Source organism: Carassius auratus, chromosome 23 (genome assembly GCF_003368295.1).
Source record: "Carassius auratus strain Wakin chromosome 23, ASM336829v1, whole genome shotgun sequence".
NCBI classification, from domain to species: Eukaryota; Metazoa; Chordata; class Actinopteri; order Cypriniformes; family Cyprinidae; genus Carassius; species Carassius auratus.
Genome location: NC_039265.1, coordinates 436,522 through 462,416, shown reverse-complemented (window position 1 = coordinate 462,416; position 25,895 = coordinate 436,522). Strand labels below are relative to the sequence as shown.

General features: G+C 36.1%; 1 protein-coding gene across 4 annotated transcripts in view; it reads left to right on the top strand.

Annotated features, from left to right (window-relative positions):
- The window catches only part of mitfb (melanocyte inducing transcription factor b), a 45,459-nt gene that overhangs the window by 14,749 nt on the left and 4,815 nt on the right, over positions 1-25,895 (top strand). For 2 of the 4 annotated variants that reach the window (XM_026199131.1, XM_026199133.1), the window contains exons 2-9: positions 2,181-2,424; positions 16,600-16,830; positions 19,306-19,404; positions 21,659-21,776; positions 21,941-22,033; positions 23,106-23,162; positions 23,372-23,447; positions 23,587-23,734. In XM_026199131.1, coding sequence (XP_026054916.1) covers positions 2,181-2,424; positions 16,600-16,830; positions 19,306-19,404; positions 21,659-21,776; positions 21,941-22,033; positions 23,106-23,162; positions 23,372-23,447; positions 23,587-23,734 — 1,066 coding nt within the window. The remainder of the gene's footprint in view (positions 1-2,180; positions 2,425-16,599; positions 16,831-19,305; positions 19,405-21,658; positions 21,777-21,940; positions 22,034-23,105; positions 23,163-23,371; positions 23,448-23,586; positions 23,735-25,895) is intronic. The other 2 variants (XM_026199134.1, XM_026199132.1) reach the window with 1 other exon arrangement.

Sequence of the window (25,895 nt, the reverse complement as noted above, 5' to 3'; positions counted from 1 at the left end):
TGCCAGACGAGCCACCATCAGTTTTTAAACTGAGGAACTATGATGCATCAAAAACATGTGTGTTACACACCGCTGACCCAGAATCAATCTTCCTGCATTTCTTCTTTCTCTCCTTTCTCATTTTTCTTCCCCAATTTTTGCAACTGTTTTGTAAGTTTGATTGTGTAAAGATTTGATGGGCTTTTGTCAGGGTGCACAAACCATTTGTTTGCTAAACTAATAAGAGGGCTTAGTGCTATTATCAAATTGCAAAAGCTGTGATTTCATTAAATAATTGCATACGTTGTGTTTTAAAGCGTGCAGCACGACACTGTGTGAGCACATTTTTATCCACCAGTGTTTGCATTTTGAGTTTGGGATGCTTTAGCATTCTTCAGTCCATGCTTGACATAATTATTATTCTTATTAATTTATTTATTTTAGCCATATATATAATCACAACATTTTGCCCAAATTGTGCCATATTTGGATTCAGTTCAAATTGTTGGTGCTACTTGAGGTGTACCTCTTAATAAGTCTGTCAGAAACCGAAATGTAAAGTGGTAGGCAATAAGATTACATGTGTTTAGACCACAATGCTAAGCAAGTTCTGTGGACTAGTGTTTGACAGAGCCAGACAGGCTAATTAGAGCGATTACTGCACAGCTGGATTGGCTTGCTGCTCGACGGAGGGCGCATCAAAAGGATCAGCGGCTAGAGAGGGCCTCATCTCGACAGCTTCTGCACCGGCACATCGTCTGGGTTTCTGGTCGCAAAAACGCACAGCGTTTGGAGCAAGCAGTTCCTCTATTGAATGATGAAGAGAACTGAAAGTGCATGAGGGAACGTTGTGTAAGTTTCTCTGCGTTTGTCAACTGGAACTGGGATCTTTGCGGTGCTGTAGAAGAAACGGATGGCGAAATAGTGGGAGGAAAACTGGGGGAGAAAGAAAACATAAACAGCCGCAAAACTCAAAACATCAGCTGATGTAGAGGAAGCCCGGTTTTGTTGCATTATTTGGGTTTTCACCTTTAGATATAGCTTTTCTAGTCATATAAGGCTAAGATTTGCTTGAATCGTTGTTACGATTTGTCATATTGAATTAGCGTCAGAAAGGTCCGTCCCAGTTTTGTGATTACTCTGCACACATCAGCTACACACCGCACATTAACAAGGACAGGCAAAACGTCTGTAAAATTAAAAAATAAAATAAAAACGTTTTGGAGCTGTGGTACAAATTTATTTAATTTCCTAATTCCATTTACTAATCTTTTCTCCTCCAATTCTTGTATTGTCTACCATGGATAGAATATACATATATTTTTTTTAAGAAAACATCGGCCGTGTTTGCCAATGAAAATATGCTGACATGATCCTATAGGATGCCATGGGTGATTACTAACCTTGCTAAATATTAGCAAGAAATGTATTGAATGTGTGCACTAGTTGTGAACTTCAAATCTTAGAAGCACATTTCTGAAAATATTGTACTTGTAAATTATTAATTATAAGGCCACTTAAGTGTACTTAAAGAAAGTTCACTTTTATGACCTTTTCGTAACACGCTTTAGTACATTTTTAAAGTCAACTTTGTTATAAATCCAAACCATTATTTTAAACAATTATGTTTTAACAATCTTTTGTCATGTTTAAAAGAAGTACACTTATTATGATCTGTTGACTAACATACACATGTAAAGGATAGGATTGTAAATTTAATTGTAGTGTTATTCAATATTACAAGTACAGTTAATATATTTGGTGACGCTTTACTTAAAACCTTTATGTATAATGCAATACAAAGGGTAATTGAAGAGTATAATTCATTATAAATATTCAAAATGTGCTTTTTAATACATTATATCTTGTCGTAAACAATTGCAACCAAGTTTTAAATGCCCAGTGTTACAATGAATTGATAAGTGTTATAATGTATTAACTGTGGTTCCAATTATCCAAATTCCTTACCGTATAGTAGTGATGCTTGTCTTAGCTTAGCACTGCTATCAGTTTGTCCAAGTAGCTTCCATGTTTCCAATCCAACTCTGTCCCTGTGGTCAAACTCATTATGCTTCCTAATGAACCTCTACCAGGATCTCAGAATAATTCAATTATCCAGCACCTAGTGTACCAAACACTGTCCCTCTACAGAGCCCCTGAGTAAACGCTCTCTCTTTCTCTGCGTCTCTGTCTGACTACAGTAATCCATCTGAGCAGCAGCATGGCTCCTCCAAGCCCCCGCTGGGTTCGTCGGCCGTGACCTCTCGTATCCTGCTCCGCCAGCAGCTGATGCGCGAGCAGCTCCAAGAGCAGGAGCGGAGAGAGCAGCAGAGACGACAAAGCTCAGCGTACACACAGCCCTCCGTCACCCAGAGCCCCGCCATCAACGTCAGCATCCCCGCCGGCCAGCCCGGTGCCACCCAGGTGCCCATGGAAGTGCTGAAGGTAACGCAGGCCAGAAACATCCTCTTAGGATTTAATGACAGCGCTTTTCCAATTTACTGCATGTTGCCTTTATGTTGTAGTTGCTTCACTTTCTAAGCATATTTGCATGAATGTCTCAAATTGCAACTGGACATACAAAGTTTTAAAGTTAATTTAAAGTCTGCAATAAGTGTGATGCAATGAAAAGATTTTTTTTAAGCTGTACATGTGGAAAGTGCAGTTTGAAGACAACATCGCATGTTGTTTACTTGATGTGCTTACGTGCCGATAGCTAAGTTAACAACACAGAGATATTTGAAGCAGATTTACTCACCGCCTGCGAACTTTCCGAAACTTGTGACAAACCGGAAGATACTCCTTCAAACGTACAACTTAATTTTTGAAACTTTGTCCATGTTTAGCATGGGAATCCAACTCTTTAACAGTGTAAAAAACTCAATATGCATGAAATAGCATTTCACCCCCCACCCCCCCAAGCAAAATTGCCCAAACTTTATTATTGAAATATGATTTATTTTGTGTGTGTGTGTGTGTATCAAAGAAATACAGCACGTATAGAACAATTATAATTGAAATATTCCCAAATGTTTTATAATCAAATTAAATGTGAACCAAGACCTTGACTGAATCTTAATCTCATCCAGCATCACAAAATTGGGGAAATGGAATTAAATGTGAATAAAATCAAGATCTTATAAATTGAAAAAAAGTTGAACGGAATCTTATCCTGCATCACAAAATAATAACTGCATGGTTACTGCTCAAAACTAATTGTAAATAATACTACTGTTACAGTTGAATAAATGGACAAATATTATGGTACTAAAGGTGCGAAAACTGGTAAATAGTTGGTTAGGTGTTCTGTCCTGTTTAGAGATCCGCTCATACTACACTTATTAGTTCCATTGACTTCCATTCAAATACATGATGCGAATGCAGAAGACAAGAAAAGGATGCATATATATACCGAAGTATATTGTAACGATATTAAAACTCCATATACATCGGGAAGAAGGAGGCGGGAACCGGCGGACAATCAAAACATTTTAATAATTGAAAAATAAACACAAAACGGTGCACCAGCCCCTCACGGACGTCTGGTGCGCATAAATAAAAAGCAAACATAAAATAATGTCCCAGGCCTGGTCCTCTCTCGTCCTTCACGGTCGTCGCTCCATTTTTATATCCTTCCATCTCCTACATGGGACTCGATACTGGCGGTGGGGCGCAGGTGCAGCTCATCTTCAATCACTACACCTGGCCTCACTCCTCGTTCCCACGCCTCTCGGCCCCGCCCCACTCGCCACATATATATACCGAACTTGCTTTGTGAATTCGTATCATTGAAGACATGTGACCGTTAGAAGACCAATAGAAGTGGCTTCTCAGCTGAAAGAGAGTTTATGTTAATGCTTGCTATAGCGCCCCATGTGGAGACACCGAGAATGCAAAATAGACTTGCAATTTATTATCAATTCAGACAAGCATTGGTTTGTAACAGTGTGTAAAATCGGAAAACTAAAGATTTCGCAGCAAAGCCTCAGCTGACCATGTTTTCTACGCTGACATTCTCCACTACTTTCCATGCTTTGGCTGTGCCGACATTAGCATATAATGCATTTGTTCTTCAGTGCTGACTGCTCAATTCAACTTGTACTTAAGTCTTTATCAGCTGAAGCGTGTCTGATTATGATACTGTCCGTAAGGGAGGGAGGGAGCGGGGTGGGCAGGGGACAGTGAAGTGTGTTAAAACGCATATGGGGATTATCTTTCCCCAGAGAATTCCTCTTTAATGCATGCTGTGCTCCAGCCTCTTGGAATTAGCCATCTTTAATCCTATTTGCTCAGCTACATTCAAATTTTTTTCATAGCTTTGATTCCTTGTTAGTCTGCAGAACTATAGACTGTTACTGATTTCTGTGCTATTGTGCACAGACTGCGATAATTACAGCTAAATCTGCCGCATCCCAAAGGACTTTGGCTGCTAATGTCACTCGGTAAGAGCCGTTATGTTAAATTTGGTCATTTATCGAGGAAAAGTAGGTGCCTTGCTATCAGCTGTCTCTGATAGGCATGGGAAACAGTTGATTGTTGTTTTATTCTGGTGCTAGAATATTCAGCTGTATTGATTTTTCAAATATGCATCGATAATGGTGATATTGCATGACTAAGACTAAGATATTTTTAGTATTTATCTGGTTTGTGTTTGGTCTTTTTACCTATGTTAAGGTCTCAGCTAACTAACATGCTCTGGTTATATTTTAAGTTCAGACACCAAGTTCATGGACAATATTATTCTACCTTACAGTCCTGTTCAAGTCATTGTTATCGTTTCTTTTATGATTTTTCTATTTGCTGTAGTATTTTCCATTTAATTATTCTATATTCTATTTTTTTTCCTTAGCTGTATTTTATAAGCTAATACTTATTTTAAATTAATTTAGCTTAATTATGTATTTTGCCACTTTAAAGCTTTTAACTTTTTAGTTTTTTTTAGTTGTGTTTTATAAGTGAAGCCTAATTTTAGATTCCTTTCTAATATTATCATTTGAATTCAATTATCAGTCTATATATTAAAAATATATTGCCACTTCAAAGCTTCCTTTTCTAACTATTAATTTTTTCTTAGGTGTATTTCATAAATTAACCAAATTTTAATTTAATTTAAATTAGACACTTTTTTATGAGTAGAAATGAAAAGTCATGCATTTTCTTATAGGGAAACATGGCTCTATACTCAGGTTTGATGTTAATTAACTTGTTCTTTGCAGTTTCTATTTTGTTCATATTATGTTGAAACACCTTAGGGATATGTATGAAGCAATTAATGCTCCCATTTTTTCATTCTCACACAACAGTTTTTGTTCGACGTGTGAAATGTACTATATTTATGTGTGAAGCTCCCCTGTCAACAGAAGCTGATCACACAAATTAAAAGAGCACCCAGCATGCTACTGTAGATCTCCGATCCAAATACTGTTTCATTAATGAAAATGAAAGAAAAGTGCATGGTACTTTTGATATTTTGTGCTGTAGGTCTAGCGTAATTCATGATTTTTTATAAACTCAAATTTTTTAATTCCAGTATACATTAACTGGGCATCAAGATGGAATATGAATGTTTAATAAAAGGGGAAATGTTTTAAATAAATGGCTTACAGAGAGAAAATATGCTGTTGAAACCTTGCCGAATCACCTTAGTTGTGTTTGAAAACAACAGATACATTAGCGTCTGATTTTGTGTGGGTTAGATCAAAGGATAAAAGGCATGGCATGTACTCCGTAACCTTAACGTAGTATTTATGTTCAGTCAGTCGTTACTTATGCTAAGCTGATGATGTGCTGGTCATTCAAGCCATCGAACGGCTGTCAACGATTAAAACACACTGCCTTCAATCCAAAAACCTGCTTCATCTTACCACAAACAATGTCTTACCACCGCGTTTTGGTTTTAGCAACAATATGTATGATACAGACAAGAAAGAAATGCGTATTCATTGTACCTATTAAAGTTTGTGAAAGCATAATATCATAGTTTGTAACTTTGTAACCTAAAGGCTCTGAAAAAGTGTTCCCTTTTGATTTATGTTCATTCGTAAATGAGTAGAGAAGACAGTTTAAGAGATTAACCCTCTGGAGTCTAAGGGTATTTTTGGGGCCTGGAGAAGTTTTGTCATGCCCTGATATTTGTGCTTTTTTCAGTTTCTTATACACATCTAAATGGCTAAAGTCTAATATCACTGTAATCAGCACAAACTGGGATATAATAATATGAGAGCAGCATGTATTTACATGATTGTGCGTGGTTAGTGAAAAACCAAAAATTTTAAAACGCTTGAATAAGGCCATAAAACACATAAAGAACAATGGTTCCAGGGACTTTTGAGAACTGGAGCTTGTAGCCTATAAATTGTGTGAAAATCATCTTGTTTACTCACTTACAGAAAACCATATATTGATTTACATTTTTTTCTAAGACACTTTTTGTTGGTAAAAGTCATATGCGAGTAGGTGTCAACTATCATGAATATCATTGTGATTTACACCTGAGAAAACAAAGGCCTGCATAATGAGCTGCATAATGAGCTGCATAATGAGCCTCTCATTCAGCTGTGTCACTGAGAGGGAGGTGTTACAAGAAAGAATGTGTGAACAAAATAAATCTATATAATTTTATGTTTGTAGGTTATTTAGAATATATTTAATTATCCCACAACATAATTTAATATCCACTTGGGGGAGCAGTTAAACAGTTTATTAGAAACAATCAAAGCTGACTTTCAAACTAATTGTTTGGCATCATTACTCCAGTCACACAATCCTTCAGAAATCCTTTTAACAATCAGATTTTCTACAAAACCATTTATATTTATCATTATTATAATTATTAATGTTGAAAAGTGCTGAGAATATTTTTTCAGGTTTTTTGGAGGGGAACTCTAAATGTTACAGTTACATATATTTGTTACATTTATATTATTTATATATATATATATCAAGCTTTTGAATGGTATAGTATTGTATATTGTTATTGAAACGTCATAATATTTCATTCGATTATACATTTAGTCAGGAATTATAGTTTGGAAAAAGTCTAACTAGTAAAATATTTACACGTTATGTGAAAACTAGTACAAGTATATAAATAAATAAAAAGAGACTTACTCATGTTTGATCTCTGCTGAATAAAGTGCTTCATTCTTTTTTTTCTGAGGAAATCCATTTCTCAAATCCTCAACCACATCACATCTTTTTGGGGTGAATTATGTCTTATTCCTCTAATCGCGAAGCAAACAGTAAAATAAAAGAACTTGAAGAACAGTCTCGCTGCTTTTTCTTCTGTGTGGGTGCATACTGGTTTCTGTTATGGGTGTATTCAAGCCGCGCGCTTCAGTTTGAATCTGAATAGTGTGTTAAGCGCGGGGGCGTGGTCACATTAGAATATCTGTTTTCGACAGCACTTGTTTAGTTTTAAAGAAGACATGTCAAGCTTTCTATAGATATCTCTCTCATGTCTCTTCGTTGAGTATTCACAGAGTTACAGTTCATTTTAATGATGCATGTCTAAATGAAGATCAGCGCAGACAAAGGCTGCAGACTGCTTGTCTGTTTGTTATCTTTATTTTATAAATGCACAAAGTTTTGTTGTTATTATGTCTGCACACAAAACAGTAGACCCTTTACAGATTCGATTGATGTATTGCTATTATCTGTACGATCAAAACTGAAAGTGTAATTTAAGTTCTTTTCGGGGTTATCAGGAGAAAATGCCTCTCGTATATATTGGGGGTGTGCATGGATAGTCGAACATTCGAATATTCATTCTGCTGTAATTATTCGATAAATAAAAATATTTGAAGATGTATGCAAGCAAAAAGAATTAATGAATGAATAAGGGGCCGTTCACATATGGCGCCTAAAACGCTTGGAAAACGTTATGCGCGCTGCTTTCTCCTTTCCAAAGCGCTCGGGCATAAGTGCACCTGAGGCATCTGCCATTGCTAAGCAACAATGACGCGCTCTCACCATGAATACAGGGAAATTTCAGCAAAGGATAAATGGATTTGCAGCACAAAAAAAATCGTTTGCAGTAGCTCTGCTATTAAATTTATTTCAAAATGGCAATCCATATACAGCTATGATCAGCTGTTCCTTCATCTTGGCTGAGCTTTCAACGTTGTTATGGGAAAGGATGAGGTTGATTGGTTAGTTCTTGTCACATGACCTGCGGTGCGCTTGCGGCATTCTGAAAGTTGAGATGTTTTTAACTTGATGCGTTGCGGACGCGGCTGGAAAAAACGGGTGCATCGCACCTCGTGCGCATCGCAACCGCGTCGCTTCCATTATGAGCGCACATACAGCTACATTGGAAATAACGAACTTGAGGGCGCAAAAGGCTTTAAGAACTGTGGTCTTCTGCAGTACTTCAGATATGCTGTGGAGAATCACAGAAAGTGACCGAATTCAAGAACATTGTTGCTCTCAAGCAACGAATAAACTCCGCTAACTTGGAGAATGCAGTGAAAACTCCTCTTCTCGCGTCTGCCCTAGACCCTCGGCACAACATCTCGGGTTTCTCGATGAAAACATGAGTGAATTAAGAAAAAAAACTTTTTTGAGCATTATCAGAACATCTTCCTTGATGCAAGTGGTGCGTCACCAACGATGCAGAGGATGCAATGCCCACTCGTCGGAGAAGATCTTTTTCTTCTTCTTCAGTTCTTCAGCGATGATTACAGAGAGTCCAGCCGAGACGAGTGCGAACAGCTCTTGCTGGAGCCATGTATTCCACCAGATGAGGATCCCATTCATTGGTGAAACGAAAACACGAAGTGCTTCACAAAACTTAGTCTCTTAGCACACCATTATTTGTTTTCAAATAACGCGTTTTCACAGCGACCGGCCTTATTGTTAACAGACTAAGGAGCCGACTTTCCCCCGATCATGTTTACATGCTCGTATTTTTTAACAAGAACATGTAAAACAATAGAAAGAAAAGCAAAAAATATTTGCTGACAGTTTTAAAAGTTTCACAGTTAAGTGTAGGCTACGTTCTACAAAAGCCTAATTGCTGCAGGCTGCTTTACGTTTGTTCTGTTCACTTTTATTTATTTATTTATTTTTTAATCTGTAGCCTACTTGTGTTTTTTTGCATGCATTGTTAAAGGTTTTCAGCTACAAAACACGATGTGTAATGTTCAAGCTTATTGTGTGTAATGTTGCTGAAAAATAACGTCTGTCTCATTAAACTTAATTTAAATAAACGAATATTCGAATATTTGTTTTTTGTGAGCTCAAATATTCAAATGTGATATTTGCGTAAAACACCCATCCCTAGTATATATAATAATGCGTATTCGTGTTAATCGACTCCAGAGGGTTAAAGGGATTGAATTCCGTTGCCAATTTTGTTTGGATTTTTGGCCCTAATCCTAAAAACTGTAGTTTATATTTTTATCCATATTACATTTTAATTTAGTTCAACAACAGAAATATATACTGGAATCAAGTCATGATAGGTTTAGGCCAAGAAAATGAACAGGCAATCAATAAAAGATGGACATCAAATACCTAAATACTTGATCCAAAATCAATATTTGAGAAAGTACATAACCAGCCAGTGTTCAAAACTATCCCTTACTTTAGCCTGATTCAAAATAGTTAGCTTATAACATTGTTTTCTAATTTACGGTAGGTTATCGCAGGAAATTCAAGCATGCTGCTGCGTCAATACATCATGTCTGTAAACATACAGAAGTTGTCCCGACTAGTAGGCTCATGTGAGGATCCTTCAGTGGGCAGATCATGTATAGCCTTTTCTCAAAGCAGCCAGAATAATTAAATGTATCACTTTGATGACGGACTGTAATCCAAAAAGGATTATGTGTATATGAAACACAGGTGAATGAAATTTAATTGTATTCCAGTTGTAAAAATGCGCCCATGGGTGCAAAAATGAGCGCAAATGCATTTGCTAATTAAACGATGTGGAGCTGGACGGGAAAATGTGAATGGCACCGTACTGAAACTAGCAAACACACTTGCACTGCGCCTTGCGTCGCATTTCGTCGGGTGTATTATAGAGCCCCCACTCGTACTCCACCCATGCACAATAATATTGTGATTGTCGTATCGCCCAACACTACACAATATACAGTATATAAACCGGCTGATATATTTTGAAATCACTTGTACACTACCTGATCAAAAAATCCAGTCTTTCACTCTGTCTGTGTCAGTTTGAGTCTTGTTAAAGTTTTAAATCCCTGCCACCAAGATGCTCCTCGGTTGCGAATTATGGAAAGTGAAACTCAAACCTATAGGGATGCTTGGATATATTCATGCATGTTAAAATATTTATTTGAAACTTCTTTCCTTTTAGATCTTTATTCACAATTACAGCATTATTTTAATAGGCTGTATATTAACTTATTGGGAGAAAACCACTAGTTCTATGTGAAATCAGACATTTGACATGGCATGATCATAACACCCCGCGAATATTCGACTGAAAGATGGATAGTCGAATCAGGCTTCTTCTATCAAAGCATCGAATCTTTGACTGTTCGGGGTCACCCCTATAATAATGTATAGTAAAAACATTAGAAAAATAGAGAAAGTGCAACTGATTGTGAATAAAATATTTGAAACCACTTTAAACTAAGATGATACATTTGATGTAAGATCTTTTGATACATTTCTGCCTTTTAAATGGTTTCCCACTGAAATCTACAAATGACAGATTTGAAGTTTTACAAGTTCCTGTTATATAAGAGGAGATGAAAGCTTTTCCCATCTTTTTTTTATAAGAATAAAACAGCAAACGATCAAAAGAAAGCAGGAAAAAGAAAGCTTTGAGACTGTCTGTCTCTAACTAGCTTAGTCGCCCCTTCACACAGCGATGTGAAATTAGCTTAGGTGTACCAGGCAGAGCCGCTGGACTTGAAAAGTGAAAACATTAAGCTCAGATGAGTTTGTCTAAAGACTGATTGGCCCCTAATTAGCCAAGTGACCTTTGATCTTTTCAGAAATAAGTACAGGATCAGGTTTGGGAGCGAGACAAAGGCAAGAACGGTCTTAGCACACACCTAACGCTAATTCAGTAAAGAATGCCTGTAATTAGTAGTGCTCGTTTCATTCCAGTGGATATTTAACGCTGGGAAGAGGGAAAATAAGTTGGAAAAGTGGGATATAGGATCATAGCCGATCACTTTCACCATTGCCTGTTCACAATTTCAAAGAAATAAAATCAAAACACAAGAAACATGTTTAGCGATACAGCTTATGGATTTGACTTCTGCCGCCGCCTAATACTGCTTCAGTGAAAAGGAGGTCTTAAACATCTGGTTTGTACTAGTCTGTGAAACTGTTCTGTGAAACTGTTGCCATTGTGTTGTAATCCAAATCTGCTTCTAATAATATCATCATCATCAGTAGTGCTTTGTAGTTACTCTTGAGGAAAAGTGTAACGGTGTGGCAGAGGAAGATTTTCAGTGAATAGTGACTTTATTTTTTATCTCTTTATCTCTTCAATAAACACTTTAGTATGTTTTCAGAAAACTTAGAGAATATTACAGCACACAAGTCAGTGTGGATACTTTAATGGTACTTTGGTCATTATTACAATGTTTAAAGCCTGACAGCTTCAGTCTATATTTATTTGTAGTGTATGAATAAGAGCAGCCTGCAAAAAAAAGAAAAATAAGGTAAAGTCACCTTTATTTATATAGCACTTTTAACAATGCAGATTGTGTCAAAGCAGCCTTACAGTATTAAATAGGAAAATAGTGTCGAGAATGTCCAAGGTATTATTATTATTTATTTTTTTTGCAGACAGAGTCTGACTGTCCAAAACTAAAACCACAGTTGAAACTCATTCAAAACGTTTCAGAAAACTGACTCTGGGTTTTTCTCTATGGATATGCTCTTTTCCATATGTTTGCAGTAAGATTTTTTTAAAGGTTTCTGAAACAAATCTTCAATGCAATCCTGGCTTGCTAGCTGGATTTATTTATTTATTTATTTCACACAGTCCTTCAGAAATCATTGCACAGTTATATGATTATTCTTATTATCAGTGTTTTGGTGCTTAATACTTTTGTGGAAACTGTGTTTTTTTTCTTTCCAATACTCTTTGATGAATATAAAGTTCTTTTTTAAAATAAAAGTGTAGTAATATTAATCTTTTTTTTTATCTAACTTTTGAACCAATCAGTGTATCACACAGTTTCCACAAAAATAAGACTCAACACAACTGTTTTCAACGCTGATATTAATCAGAAAGGTTTCTTGAGCAGCAAAACAGCATATAAGAATGGTTTCTGAAGGATCGTGTGACACTGAAGACTGGAGGAATGAGGCTCATCAATTATGATGCATCACAGGAATAAATTACATTTTACGTTTTCTTAATTCTAAGAATATTTTTTATCAAATCAAATACAGCCTCGGTGAGCTTAAAAGACTTCATTATCCCAAACTTTTGACTGCTAGTATATAAAGTGTGATTTTGTGTTTAATCATCTATCAGCACCCATATCCATCGAGCACTAGTAAGAACCCCTAGAGCACACATACGAATCAATGAGAGTCTTGTCCATGTTAAACAAAAACATTTTTATACGCATGCGACATGATAGTTCAGTGCTGCACTAGTGCATCATCTAAACCCCAGACAGTGTGTCTCAATGCAGTCTCAGGATTGAGGAGGATGTTCTTGTGACAGTATCTAGCCAGCGGCAAAGACCAGCACACAAGACAAGCAAAGACGAGGCAAAGAAGGCCAAGCTTTGTTAGATGCCTTTTGCCCTCTCGACTGCATGAGCGTGTCCTTTAACAAAAACATGTTTGAGAAACTTTCAGCTGCAGGAAACGGTTTGTTATTGAGCTTCAGATTTAGGACTTCAGTATGCAAATAATCCAATGCGATGGACTTGAATATAGTTTGTACAAACAGGAAACACATCATCTATTTAGCTTCAAGTCATACATAACTTAACCAAACACTTTTTCAGCAGTGTCAGGGTTATGACACTGGGTTTTGTCTTTTTCTGTAACTTTCTCTATGTTTACATTGTGTTTTGCTTTGCTCCTCGTGACCTAGTTTTTCTTGGTTGCCCTGATTAGTTCATTCTGTTCACCTGTGTTCATTCTAATATACATTAGTCTCTCTCTTTTGTTTGTATATCTCCCCATTTCTGTCCTGTCCTGATTGGTTATTATTTTGTGCTACCCCAGCTCCTCGATTCCTTGTATTTGTTTTGTGGGTTATAACAAAAGACTGTTATTGGATTACCCGTGTCATGCACCTCCTCAGAGCACAGCTACGTGACAAGCAGAAGTTTTAGCAGAAGTTTGCAGAATATATGAGCTGCAGTTTTCTGTACATTGAAAGTGATCTAAACTGTGAAGAAGCTAAAATAACTGAAAAGAAATTAATAAATTGCAAACAATAAAATACTACATATCAAGATGTGTCGCTCCAGGCTTGGCGTCAAATACACAAGACAACTATGTGAGAGCTATTGACATCAAACCCGTCGAGACCCCTCTCAATGCGTATTTGCAAAGTTGAATATGTGCAGACAAGTCAGATCTGCTACTTTTATAGAAAGTAAATGATAACTGACTTTTCCTTTGTTAAAGGACTGATTTTACATCTGCACTGCTCAATTCTTGGCTTAGGGTAGAATTGTTATAGCTTTATGGTTGAAACGTTGACTTGCTCAACCTCTGACTCAAGTCTGTCCCTTCAGGCCATGCTGAGATTTAAACCCCTCTTATTTCAAGAGGATGATGGAAGGTCTGCCCCAAGAAGTGCAACATTTGTGTGCTTGATAAATTACTATATTTAAACTTTGGTAACACTTTTTGGTAAATCCAAAAAGTTCTAGGCTACAAGCTCCAGTTCTCAAAAATCCCTGGAACCAACATTCTTTATTTGTTTTATGGCCTTATTCAAGTGTTTTAACATTTTAGTTTTTCACTAACCACGCATAATTTTTTTTCTCAAAAACACAATCATGTATATACCTGCTGCACACATATTATTCTATCCCAGTTTGTGCTGATTACAGTGAGATTAGCCATTTAGATGTGTATAAGAAACAGAAAAAAGCACAACTGTCAGGGCATGACAAAACTTCTCCAGGCCCCAAAAATGGTATATCCAAAAAGAGATCATACAATCTTATAATTTAAAGGTGCAATAGGTGATTGTCTTCATAATTTTTTTTTTGTTATTCTGGATGGAAGTCCATCCCTACAGATGGTTTCAACAGCAACAACATAAACAAACATTACTGCGCATGCATGCTTTTGTGGACCTAACTTAACGTCCTGTAGACTTCCAAATAGAATCAATAACAACAGCCAAGTCCCTCTAGAGTTGATATTTTTTTGATAACAAACAAATTATGTTTGCTGCATAAATAAGGCATAAAACATGCAAGTCTTCCTTCAGAAATAGTGATATAAAAACATTTGTGCCTCGTTTTGATATTTAAACATATAAATGTAAGGAATTATTATTATTAAACATGCAGTACGTAACGTTTCTCATCTTTATTCAATGACGCCTTTTTGAAAATCGGAGACAGAGTACATCATTAGCGCGTTCTGCAGACAGAGCTAATAATGGCAGACAAACATAAACAACCCGGTCTTCCTTCCTGGTATTGTAATACTTTTAAAGTTTTCTTGTGGGTTTATGACACATGATGTATCCCAGCGGTTCGCAATTCCAGTGCTCGAGCACGTATTTTGCATGTCTCGCTTATTAACACACCTGATTCAGATAACCAACTCGTTAAAATAGAGATTCGTGAATGAACTGTGTTGCGATCGATATGATCCCTACACCGTGTTCATTGCTCCCTCCTCCCTGAGCAGGGGTTCACTTCACTTCAGAACAGGGGCTGTAATTGGGAGCAACTGATGTAGCCTGTTGTAGTAATGTTGTCTCTGGTATTCTGGTCTGTGAGTATAAGTGCGTTCAGGGGGTGTGGCTTTGGACAGAGATTGCAGGGTGGGATGTTCGCTTTCAGTGCTATCTGGCTAATGTTAGCATTTTCCAAGATCTCCTATTGCACCTTTAAGCAACTAGTTAAACAATGACAAGCTCAACAGCATGCTATATTACAGTGTACAGTAATAGTTGGTGATAATAGTGATAATGCAGGTGAAACACCTGTGAAAAATCCAGACAGAAATTCCTTCATATCAGCACAGACACACAGTTTTCAGAGCAGTGTTATAATGAGGTTCACGTTCGGTTTAGTCATGCACACTTTATCGTTCCTCAGAGAACAGCTGGAAAAGTGACGGTTGAGCTGTGAAAGGTCACGCGTGTGTTTCGTCAGTCTTTCTCATGTTTGAGATCTGAATGAGGCAGGCAGAGACGAGACAGAGCTGGGAGATGTTTGCTGCTGGAGTCACTATGAGCCGCAGAAAGACTCCATTGTTTCAACCTCACATTGACGTCACAGTTGCTCCGTGAAGGCATATTTTGACATAAAACAGCACAAGTTCACTAGTGTTTGTTGTGTCTTGTGTTAATTGTCCAACAGGCAAAGCTAATCGGTTATTCAGCCCTTTTTAGGCACAACCAGTTGCATTCTTCAATGCTTAAATCAATTTAATAGATACTCGCTTCAGTTGATCTAATAGTTGAGGTTTCATTCACAGCAGTGATCAAACATATTTATAATATTTGATAAGTCATATAATACCTACACTAAAGCTGCAGTCTGTAGTCTAGGGCTTGTCCTGTTTGTCCTACACACTTGTTAAGTGTGTCATGTGTGGTTTGAGTCGTGACCTCTGAGTGTAAAGGTCATTATGTTTGCATGGCTCATGTGGAGGAGGAACTTAAGAGATGAATAACTGAGCTATGAATAGAATGGGAGGCTATTTTGGAAAATTACAGTAATTATTACTGATTTGACGAAGGAACAGTGATTACAGAATTCTTGGAAGTGGGATAAAATGGTTCAGGTTATTGACTTTTTTTTACTTTAAATAATAATTATAATAATTATTGTTGTTGGTAAGTAATATCATAAAATATATTATTAAAAAAATAATATTTCATTACAAATAGTGAATTATTATGTTTACATGGTGTGAAGGGTGAATAGAAAACATTTTTAGACATTTTACCCTTTTCTGTCTGTAATTTTTAGATTAAATTAATTAATTAATTTGGTGTGGTTCATTATGTCTTTTATTTCACAGCGGAACAAAAAACAATTTATACAACAGCACCAGTCGATAAATTAACCAAAAATTATTTCATACAATATTTTACCATTTACTATTTAAAATATAACCATTTTATTTCATAAAATATTTTACCTGAAGAAAATAAAGTCTATTCTTATATCTAAGTTTTAATGCGTTTTTACGTGCAAAAATCTCATGATCTTAGATTTATGTATTTATTTATTCTTGTGTGGTTCAGTGTGTTTGTTTTATTTCACAAATGTAATGTAATGACCACAGAAAAAGAGTAAGAGATCATAATAGCACAGCAAAATGAATGAGAATAGTTAGTTACTTGAGTTCTTAACTGTGTTACATGGTACTTCCTCATCATGTGTGATGCGTGATTATTTCCTGTCTGTGATTCTGACTCTCTCTCTCTCTCTGTCTCTCTCTCTCTCTCTCTGTCTGAAGGTTCAAACACATCTTGAAAACCCCACGAAGTATCACATCCAGCAGGCTCAGAGGCAGCAGGTGAAGGCGTATCTGTGCACCACGCTGGGAGGAAAGCTGGGCTCGCAGGCCGTGAGCTTGCCGTGTCCCAGCCAGGCCCCTGACCACGGGGGAATGCCTCCGGGGCCGGGCAACAGCGCCCCCAACAGTCCCATGGCCTTACTGACCCTCAACTCCAACTGCGAGAAAGAGGTAATGACAAAACACTGTCAGATTCCACTTCAGCGCCTTCTAAAAACAATGGCTACATCAGTATGATTCTTGTATAACTTTGAAGTAGTTATTTCATTAATCAAATTTATTTATATCTTATATTTATAAATTACATTTATATTGATTCATGATTTTCCAGATGTATACAGAGAGGGTTATACATAATGTTAATGTTGTTACTATGTTAGAGTCATTCTATTGAGGGTGCACATCAGGAAAAGGTGTAGAAACAGAATGGTTTCTCAAAAAAACTAGTGTTGGTTTCAGTTTATGTATTTTATCAGAACGTAGTTTGACAGTTTCTTCATTTTGACTCCAAATGTCAGTGGCAGGCCATGTCTGGCTGACCAATTGTTGTTTTCTTGATCAGGTTTACCTAACATTTGAATGTTTATTTGAATCGAATTCATAAAAATATCACAAACCATAACAATGACCTCAGCATAGTTGGTGAACAGCTAATATAATCCTTGACAGCAGGTCATTGGGGATCAAATATAGAAATAATGAAGAGGACATTTATCCGGTTTATCCATTTATCCAAAATCAGTTTTTTTTTTTCTAAAACAAACAAACAAAGAAACAACAACAACAAAAACATATTGTAAAAACATATTGTACAACAGGTTTAAAACATATTATAAAAATAAAATCACTATATGTAAATGACTTACTTGAACTCAAGAATCATAAATTCATAAAGCAGACACTGCTGAGTAACTTGCATGCGATTTCAAGCAAACTGAAATATGAGATAATAATCTATTATTAATTTTTTAAGTTGATAAAATATGATATTTCTGAAGAGAATTGAACCAAACGCACCAAATCGAGCAAAAACCAAAACAGAAAAGAAATCAAATATATATATATATATTGCAAAATATTTAACATAAAAAAAAATATCTTTTTACTGAATTTTAATGGATTTTTAATGTATGCATGTGGAAAATCATAAGTTAATATAAAAATTAATCAAACAATTAATTGCAATTAATCGCATCCAAAAGAAACTTTTTTGTTTACATAATGTGTATGTACTTTACACACACATACAGCATACGTAAAAAATATTTACACGTATATATTTATATTCATATAATTTATATTATATATAAATATATTTAAAAGATAAAAATATCTTTCTTAAATATATACATGCATGTGTGTATTTATATATATATATAAAATAAATCTACACAGTATACACATAAATTATATAAACAAAGACTTTTATTTTGAATGCAATTAATCACGATTAAGCACTAATTAATACAATTTATAAATATCATATATAAATATCAAATAACTTTCTGCAGCATCTGCAGCAATTATACTAATAGAGCCATTATTTTTTAGAAACCATTAAAGTGAAATATCAAAGTATTTAATAGTAAGCCAACCAAAAAAATACAAAATAAATAAATGAAATATATATTTTGCTAAATATTTAAGGTAAGTAAGACCTATTTTTAAGGAATAATAATGTATTTATTCTTTTTTTTTTTTTATTAAAAAAATTACTGACATATACTGGATCATAAAAAGTAATTGAAGAAAGTCACAATTCCAAGATGTTTCTAAATATTTTCTTTATTAAAAAATGACCCAGACATGCTCTATATAAGGTTCTGTCAGGATATAAGACAGAACCCAAGAGCACTGAAAGTGTTGAAAGTGCTTGATTTTGTGATGTTTATGGAAAACAAAAATAACTAAATATACCACAAACCTGGGCATAAACATATAATATATCACAGCCAAACCAAAAGGTCCTTTGGTAGGGTTTATACCAGCTAGACTAGAGCTAGAGCTAGAACTAGACTGAGAAGACAAACCAGGTCAGGACAAAACACACAAGGAGAATATAAAGCGGAGGACATGAGGCTAAAAATGAGCCAAGATGTAATACTGAGCACATGGCAAATGATCAAAACAGAAAGCATGTGCTCAACACAAAGAAGAGAACAAAACATGAACACCATAAACAAGACTAGACAGAGGCGACAGGATCCTGACAGATTCGCCAAGAGCACGCCAAACACATTTCCCACAAATCCAGGCGCATCGGTAAATGGTGTATAAACAGGTAGAGACATCCTGAAGATGTCCTTTTAGAGCTCATTACCTGCTCATCAGTAGAAGTGGCTCCAGCCTCACGGTTTGTGTCTCTGTGAACGTCTCGCTGAAGCAGCTGGCGGGGATTGCGTCACTGCTCACTGTGTGTGAGAGAGAGATGTGCTAAAACAAGTGTTAATAGATTAGACAGCATCTAAGAGGAAATGTGCAGCTCTTTAGGATGTGCGTCAGATTAACCGACGGTTTTCAGCATAGCTATTGGTTGATTTGAACTCTTGCATTTTTCCAGGGTTAATTAACTTCACAGTGCGTTATGCTGTCGCCGGGGATGAGCTCTGACAGCTGATGATATCTTTTGCTTTTGGTTTTTCTCAGATGGACGATGTCATCGACGACATCATTAGTTTGGAATCCAGCTACAATGATGACATCATGGGACTGTCGTTGGACCCCGGACTTCAGATGGCCAACACGGTATATACACTCTTATATTCATTTTGACATCTTCAGCTCTTGTAAAAACTAATATGAGTTATGTGGAAGGAGGCATATCTTCATACTGTAATTATATATTTGTTGTGTGATAGTGCTGCTTGGCTGAAGTCACCAGAAGCACATGAACAGTTCCAAACCATTGACTAATGACTACCACAGAAAAAACAAACAACGCTATTTCATGCTCTTATGAGCCCTATATAGTAATATAATTACATTATTTATTAGTATTACTTTTATTTATTTGTTTTCAAAAAGACAAAAACAAGACAGTTTAACAGTAAAATGTATTTATTTATTTACATTTAATATAATGAAATATTTTATTATATAATTTATATAATAAATATAATTATATAATTTCATTTTGCTTAAAAACAGTTCTCATAATTAAATATTAATAGTCTTATATTGTCTTTTTTTTTTTTTTTTTTTTGCTTTTCAAAAACCAAAAAATAAAAGACAGTAGTAATAAATTTTACATGCCAAAAAAAAGTTCTGAAATAAATATGAATTATTGTATTATATTTTATTCTTTGCTTGCCAAAAACAAAAACAAAAAACGGTGCTAATGTAAGGAAATTATGTATTTATAAATTTTTTCTGGCGAAAAGACAATTAATATAATGATATTGTCATGAGTCTCCATGGAGCCAAGATGAGAAGTGCACAACAAAGATAATCCAAACAGATAAATATTAAATCCACCAGAACAAGGAAGTATTCTCACTCACACACATGTGCACACACACACACACAAACTCAGGGTAACATTCAACACAATAACTGTTAGCTCAGAGAACTTATACAATTTATACATTGTAAGGGGATTTATACAAATGGAAGAGGAACTAATGACTAAATTAACTAGACACAGGTGAACTACCGAAGGCAATCAAGGGGAAACAGGCAACCAAAAGTCAAAACAGAGTGATGGTGTGACAGATATATTGTTTTATTTTATTTTATTTTGCTGGCAACTGTAAGTAATGTAATACAAAATATGTATTCAGTTAAACTTGTTTAATAAAAAATGGTTACCGAAATGAAATATTTATTATTTTATGTTATTTGTTTTATTTTGCTTGCAGAAAAGCAAATTGTTAGTCAAAAAAAAAAAAAGTTACTATAATACCATATTTTTATTTAGTTAAGTAAACTAGTGTTGGGGGTAGTGCTTTACAAGCAAAGTTACATAATCTACTTTAGTAATTTTCATGAGTACAAGTCTTAATGTTTAAGCATATAATGATATTCTAGGGAATTGTGTGCTACTAACTGTATAGCAACAGTTATAATATAGTCTGGATGTTAAATCACATCAGAGGTGTTCAACTGGGATTAGGACTGGGACCAATTAAGTTCTTCCACACTGACTGAATCAATAACTTGTCTTTGAACCTTGCCTTACACACAGAGGCAATGTCATGTTAGAAAGGAAAAGGGTCCTGTCCAAACTGTTGCTTCCCTAGAATATCATTGTATGCTTAAACATTAAGATTTGTACTCATAGAAATTACTAGTCACACCTGTTCATTAGAAGGGGGTGTCCCAATACTTTTGATAATACAGTATAAGTAACACAAGTTACTTTGTTTTCCCATTTATTCACTGACAGCTCTCCTGTCCCCATGTTGAGAGAAAGTGGGCATAAGTGCAGAGGCAGAAACACTTCCTTCAGCTTGAGGCTTATTCATTTCACTTCTGATGTGAAAGGGCCTTTACGGTTGCCAAAAATACAACTTTTGGGGGACTAGTTTTTAAAAAAACAAACAAGCAAGCCCAGCACAGGTGACAAAAGTAAAGCAAAACTAACATAATGCATTACTTTCCATAATGATGCAATTAGTTACTTTTTTTATGGCGTAGCACAATGTTGCTGTGCATTACATTAAAAAGCAACTTTCCCCAACATTGTCAACAAGTTTGAAGAACTACAGTGACTCGAGTGTATTTTTATATTAGCAGTGAGCTTGGTGAGACTTTGTCTCTTTCTGTCATCTCACACAATCAGAGCTGTGGCTGGTGTCAGTGTAGTAGAAGACAGTGCGATCCAGCTGTCAACACTTGATCTGATATCTGCCTGACTGCTGTCTGCAGAGGAACACTGAATAGTCTTCATTTACTGACTCTCATGTCATAGGCAGAACACACATGCTGCACTTTTCCACAAAGTGAGCTCCAAAAAGAACAAAAAAGGGAGACAGTGATATACATGTTCTCGTGTTTCTAGATCCCTGTGTCAGCGAACCTCTTGGACATGTATAGTAACCCAGGCATGCCGCCTCCGGGAATCTCTATCAGTAACTCGTGCCCTGCTAACCTGCCCAACATTAAAAGGGAATTCTCTGGTAAGAGTCATATGAATTAGTTAATGTCGGTCTTTAACATCTAAGACCCTCCAGGCCTTTTGACGATGTACTGAAATGTGTTTCACCTTTTAAAGTGAGTAGAAATGTCATGTGAATGATGATATGATTGAGAGATTGAAAACATATGCTCGTATGCTACATAGTTACTCCATCTCCAGCCATGATGCACATCATGGACAAGCCCAGCTCCTGTAGCAAGTTTGAGAGCTATCAAAGGCCTGAAGGGTTTCCTGTGGGTACGTTCGAAGATTTCTCTCCTCGTCTGCATGTCTGTTAAAAAAAAACTGAAACATAATCAATCTATGGATTACAATTGTTTTATGGATTAGGTTTACCCATACTGGCACATTAGTTTATATATAAACTTTTTACATGCTTCAGTGTCACATGATCCTTCAGAAATCATTCTAATATGCTGATTTGCTGCTCAAGAAACATTTCTGATTATTATTATTATTATTTGTTTCTGAGTATTATCAATGTTGATTTTTCTTCTTGAGTTGATGTATCACAATTTGTACTTTTTTTTCGCAATTCTTTCGAACTTCAAGAAACAAATTCAGAATTGTAAGATGTAAATTTGAGTCCTTAGTTTATATGTTGACCTTTTTCTCAGAAATGTGAGATATAAACTCCAGTTGAGAGTTGTTAATTCTAAGGGAGAAAAATTAGCTCACACTTCTGACTTTATAACTCACAATTGCAACTTTGTATCACACAGTTCTAAATTCTTTAGAGAAAAAAAACAGATACAATTTATAAAAATTGTGAGATAAGTTATAACAACATTTTTAATTTTTTTATTCAGTGGGAGAAACAAGCATTCATACTTGCTGAATAATATATATATAAAACCTAGTAAGATTTGAATGTTATATAGAATTATTAAATTGTTGTATAAAATTTTTTTACATTCAAGTTCAGTCATGTTCAGAATTAGATACTAGCTTACTGTTTTTTGCAGTACACTACTTGCTGCCTACTATTTTTCAAAAGTAGTATATAAAACAGTAGGTAATATTACAGAATAAACATTTCATTTTTACATTTTCATGGGACCTCGTAAAGTTGTATGTAAGTGGCAACCATCATCTTGGAGATTAATAGTGTCTCGGTAATTTACGCATAAAAAAAACTGTAAGTAATAATCTATACAGAAAATGATCTAGATTTTGTGGAAAAGGGATTTTGGTGAGAGAAAATGTGCTATAAAAGACAACTGCAGTGACATTTAAAGGGTGCCAAAACATATGGCAGATAAACATCCTGCTTTCAGTTTCTCTTCTCACACTCCTTTATCTTTTTCAGAGGCTGAAGTTCGCGCTTTCGCAAAGGAAAGGCAAAAAAAGGACAACCATAACTTAAGTGAGTTTGCTTTTGTATGTAGGGTAGCAGCCTGAAAAACTGTTCCAGTTTAACAAAAGAAAACCATTTTCATTCGTCCCTCAGTTTGTAACAATGACATAATTAAGTTACAGTCTTTGTCCTATACTTTGAGTGTAAGTAAATTACTGTAAATGTGAATTTATAAATACAACTGTGTAATATTAAGATGCATTTTCCATCTGTTTCAGTTGAGAGGCGACGGAGATTCAACATTAACGATCGAATCAAAGAATTGGGGACTCTGATTCCTAAATCAAATGATCCGTAAGCACCGCAGTGTTCAGTAGATACACACTTACACATGAAGCAGATGAAGATGTGCTGTTATCACGGCAGAGGCTAATGCTGTTGATAGAGGGTCTGTCAGATGCGCTGGTGTCAGCTGCTTGTGTGTGTTGCTCAGGGACATGCGCTGGAACAAGGGCACTATCCTGAAAGCCTCTGTGGATTACATCAGGAAACTTCAGAGAGAGCAGCAGCGTGCCAAAGAGCTGGAGAACCGTCAGAAGAAGCTGGAACACGCCAACCGCCACCTGATGCTTAGGATACAGGTCAGTTCACACATCAATACATAATGTCTCAGGTTATGAATGTAATAATGGTTCCCTTAGTTGGGAACGAGACACTGCATCCTTTAGGGGCCACTATGAGGAACACCTCGTCGTGACCTGTGTCTGAAGCATACATTGAAAAAACGCCAACTTGTTGGCCGGCCTCTGACGTCACTACTGGCGCAACTATAAACAGGCACTGGGAGAACACATCATTCACTTCTTCGTCTGAAGCTTGTGTCCGAAGCATGGCAGGGATATATAGGATGCAGTGTCTCATTCCCTACTCAGGGAACCATGGTTACATTTGTAACCTGAGACGTTCCCTTTCAAGGGAACTTCGAACTGCGTCCTCTAGGGGTCGCTATGGGGGACAGTATACCCACGCCGCAATGATGAGGGGTGTGCAGGCCTGAATCATGGCAAGCACTAAGTACCAACTCTACCATTTCCATGGGAGTTGCCCCTGGGACATTTAGACGGCTGTCTGTGACAGTACCCCTTACGGCCAAAGGCCAAAGCTACATACCCAACTTAATTGTTAGGGCCTCAGCCCGGTGTAGAGCTGAAGGCTTGGAATCAGGAAAGATTCCTTTAAAGGGATATGGCTAAGAACCTAGCATTTTATACTAAGTCTTGCCTCTCACACAGGGGCTACAGCTAGCTCACGCATAAGCTTGCTGAAAGAGCTGTCTCAACAGATCTCTAGTAGCAACACCCTGTTTAGATAGGTATCTGAGGATACATAGGTGGAGTGGCGCCCAAGATGAATGGGGCTTTTACCAACTCAAGCAACTGTGTGAAGCCCTCTCCATATAGGATTTTAGAATGAATGCAGAATACTAGCTTGCAAACTTACCACAGTGTGGATTTCAGAAAGTGTGCAAAGACTTCACGTGCACACTTACCATAGCATGGGTATTCAAATACTGTTCTATGGAGGGGCTCTCGTGGCACTCTGATAGAGCAGCTCATCGATGGAATGGTGCATCTCAAAACAGTATGATTGAGAGTCATCATTTGAAAGTTTTTAGAAAGTGTGCAAAGGGTTCACGTGCACACTGACCACCATGTGGTTTTGAGAAAGTACACAAAGCTTTGAGTGTGTACCTTAAGGTTCCTAAGCATCGCAGAGGGGCTGAATTACACGGGAGAGGCAAGCTCAATTTTACAAACCTTGGTCGAGGGGAGCATCACCTGAGGCAGCATATACAAGAAGACTTCTGTAACTGCCACCTTCACTTCCCGCTAGATACAGCCTTTTAAGATATTGAAATCATGTCCATGATCATTATTGTGCATTCACATAGCTAATGCAACAACAGTAATCTCATTCCAATGAAGCTACAATTTTTTTAGTTTTAAAATGTCTGTGTTTTTCAGTCAAAAGTGACAGAAGAGGGCCAGATTAATAAAATAGACTTGAGGGCACACCAAAAATATAAGAAGATATTTTGATGAACGTTTGTAACCAAACTGTTAAGCCATTGACTTTCATAGTTTTCCCCCATTCTATTGAAGTCAATAGGTATTAATAATGCAGTTAAATACAGTTAAGTGTGTTTCTGTTTCACAAGGGTAACTTTCAATGACTAACAAAATATTGTAGAAAAGAAATATTCAAAAAGTGTTTTCTTCTAATAATGATATATATATATAGGATTTTAAATTTGAAGTCTCAATTCATTATGAAATGTTGCATTGTTTATTATAAATTATTTATCATTATTTAAAAAAAAGGTACAAGGATTATTCGCCTATTTGTAGTAGCCATCAATATAAGAGGTTTTTGCAACGACCCTCAACCCAAAACATATTCTTTCAGTTATGTCTGACACCAAAGGCACACTAGCTTCGTAAAACTGCACAAATGTACTCAAATGTTACAGGTATACAGGTATTTTTATTTTTTAATTTAATAGATAAGTATATGAATTCCAAACTCTCTGTAATGGGGTTGAACTTGAAATAATGTAGTGCTTACATTAATGAGTGTAATAATTTTTTCTCTAACCATATTTAGGACTGAGGGTCACTTTAGGTAATAGTTTGTTTTGTATTTTAATGTTAAAATTTAAATAAGGGCCAGTTTTACTAAACAGGGCAAATTCTAAAACCGCGCCGATGGGTGTGGACATTTCTGCGGGGGATTTACTAAAAA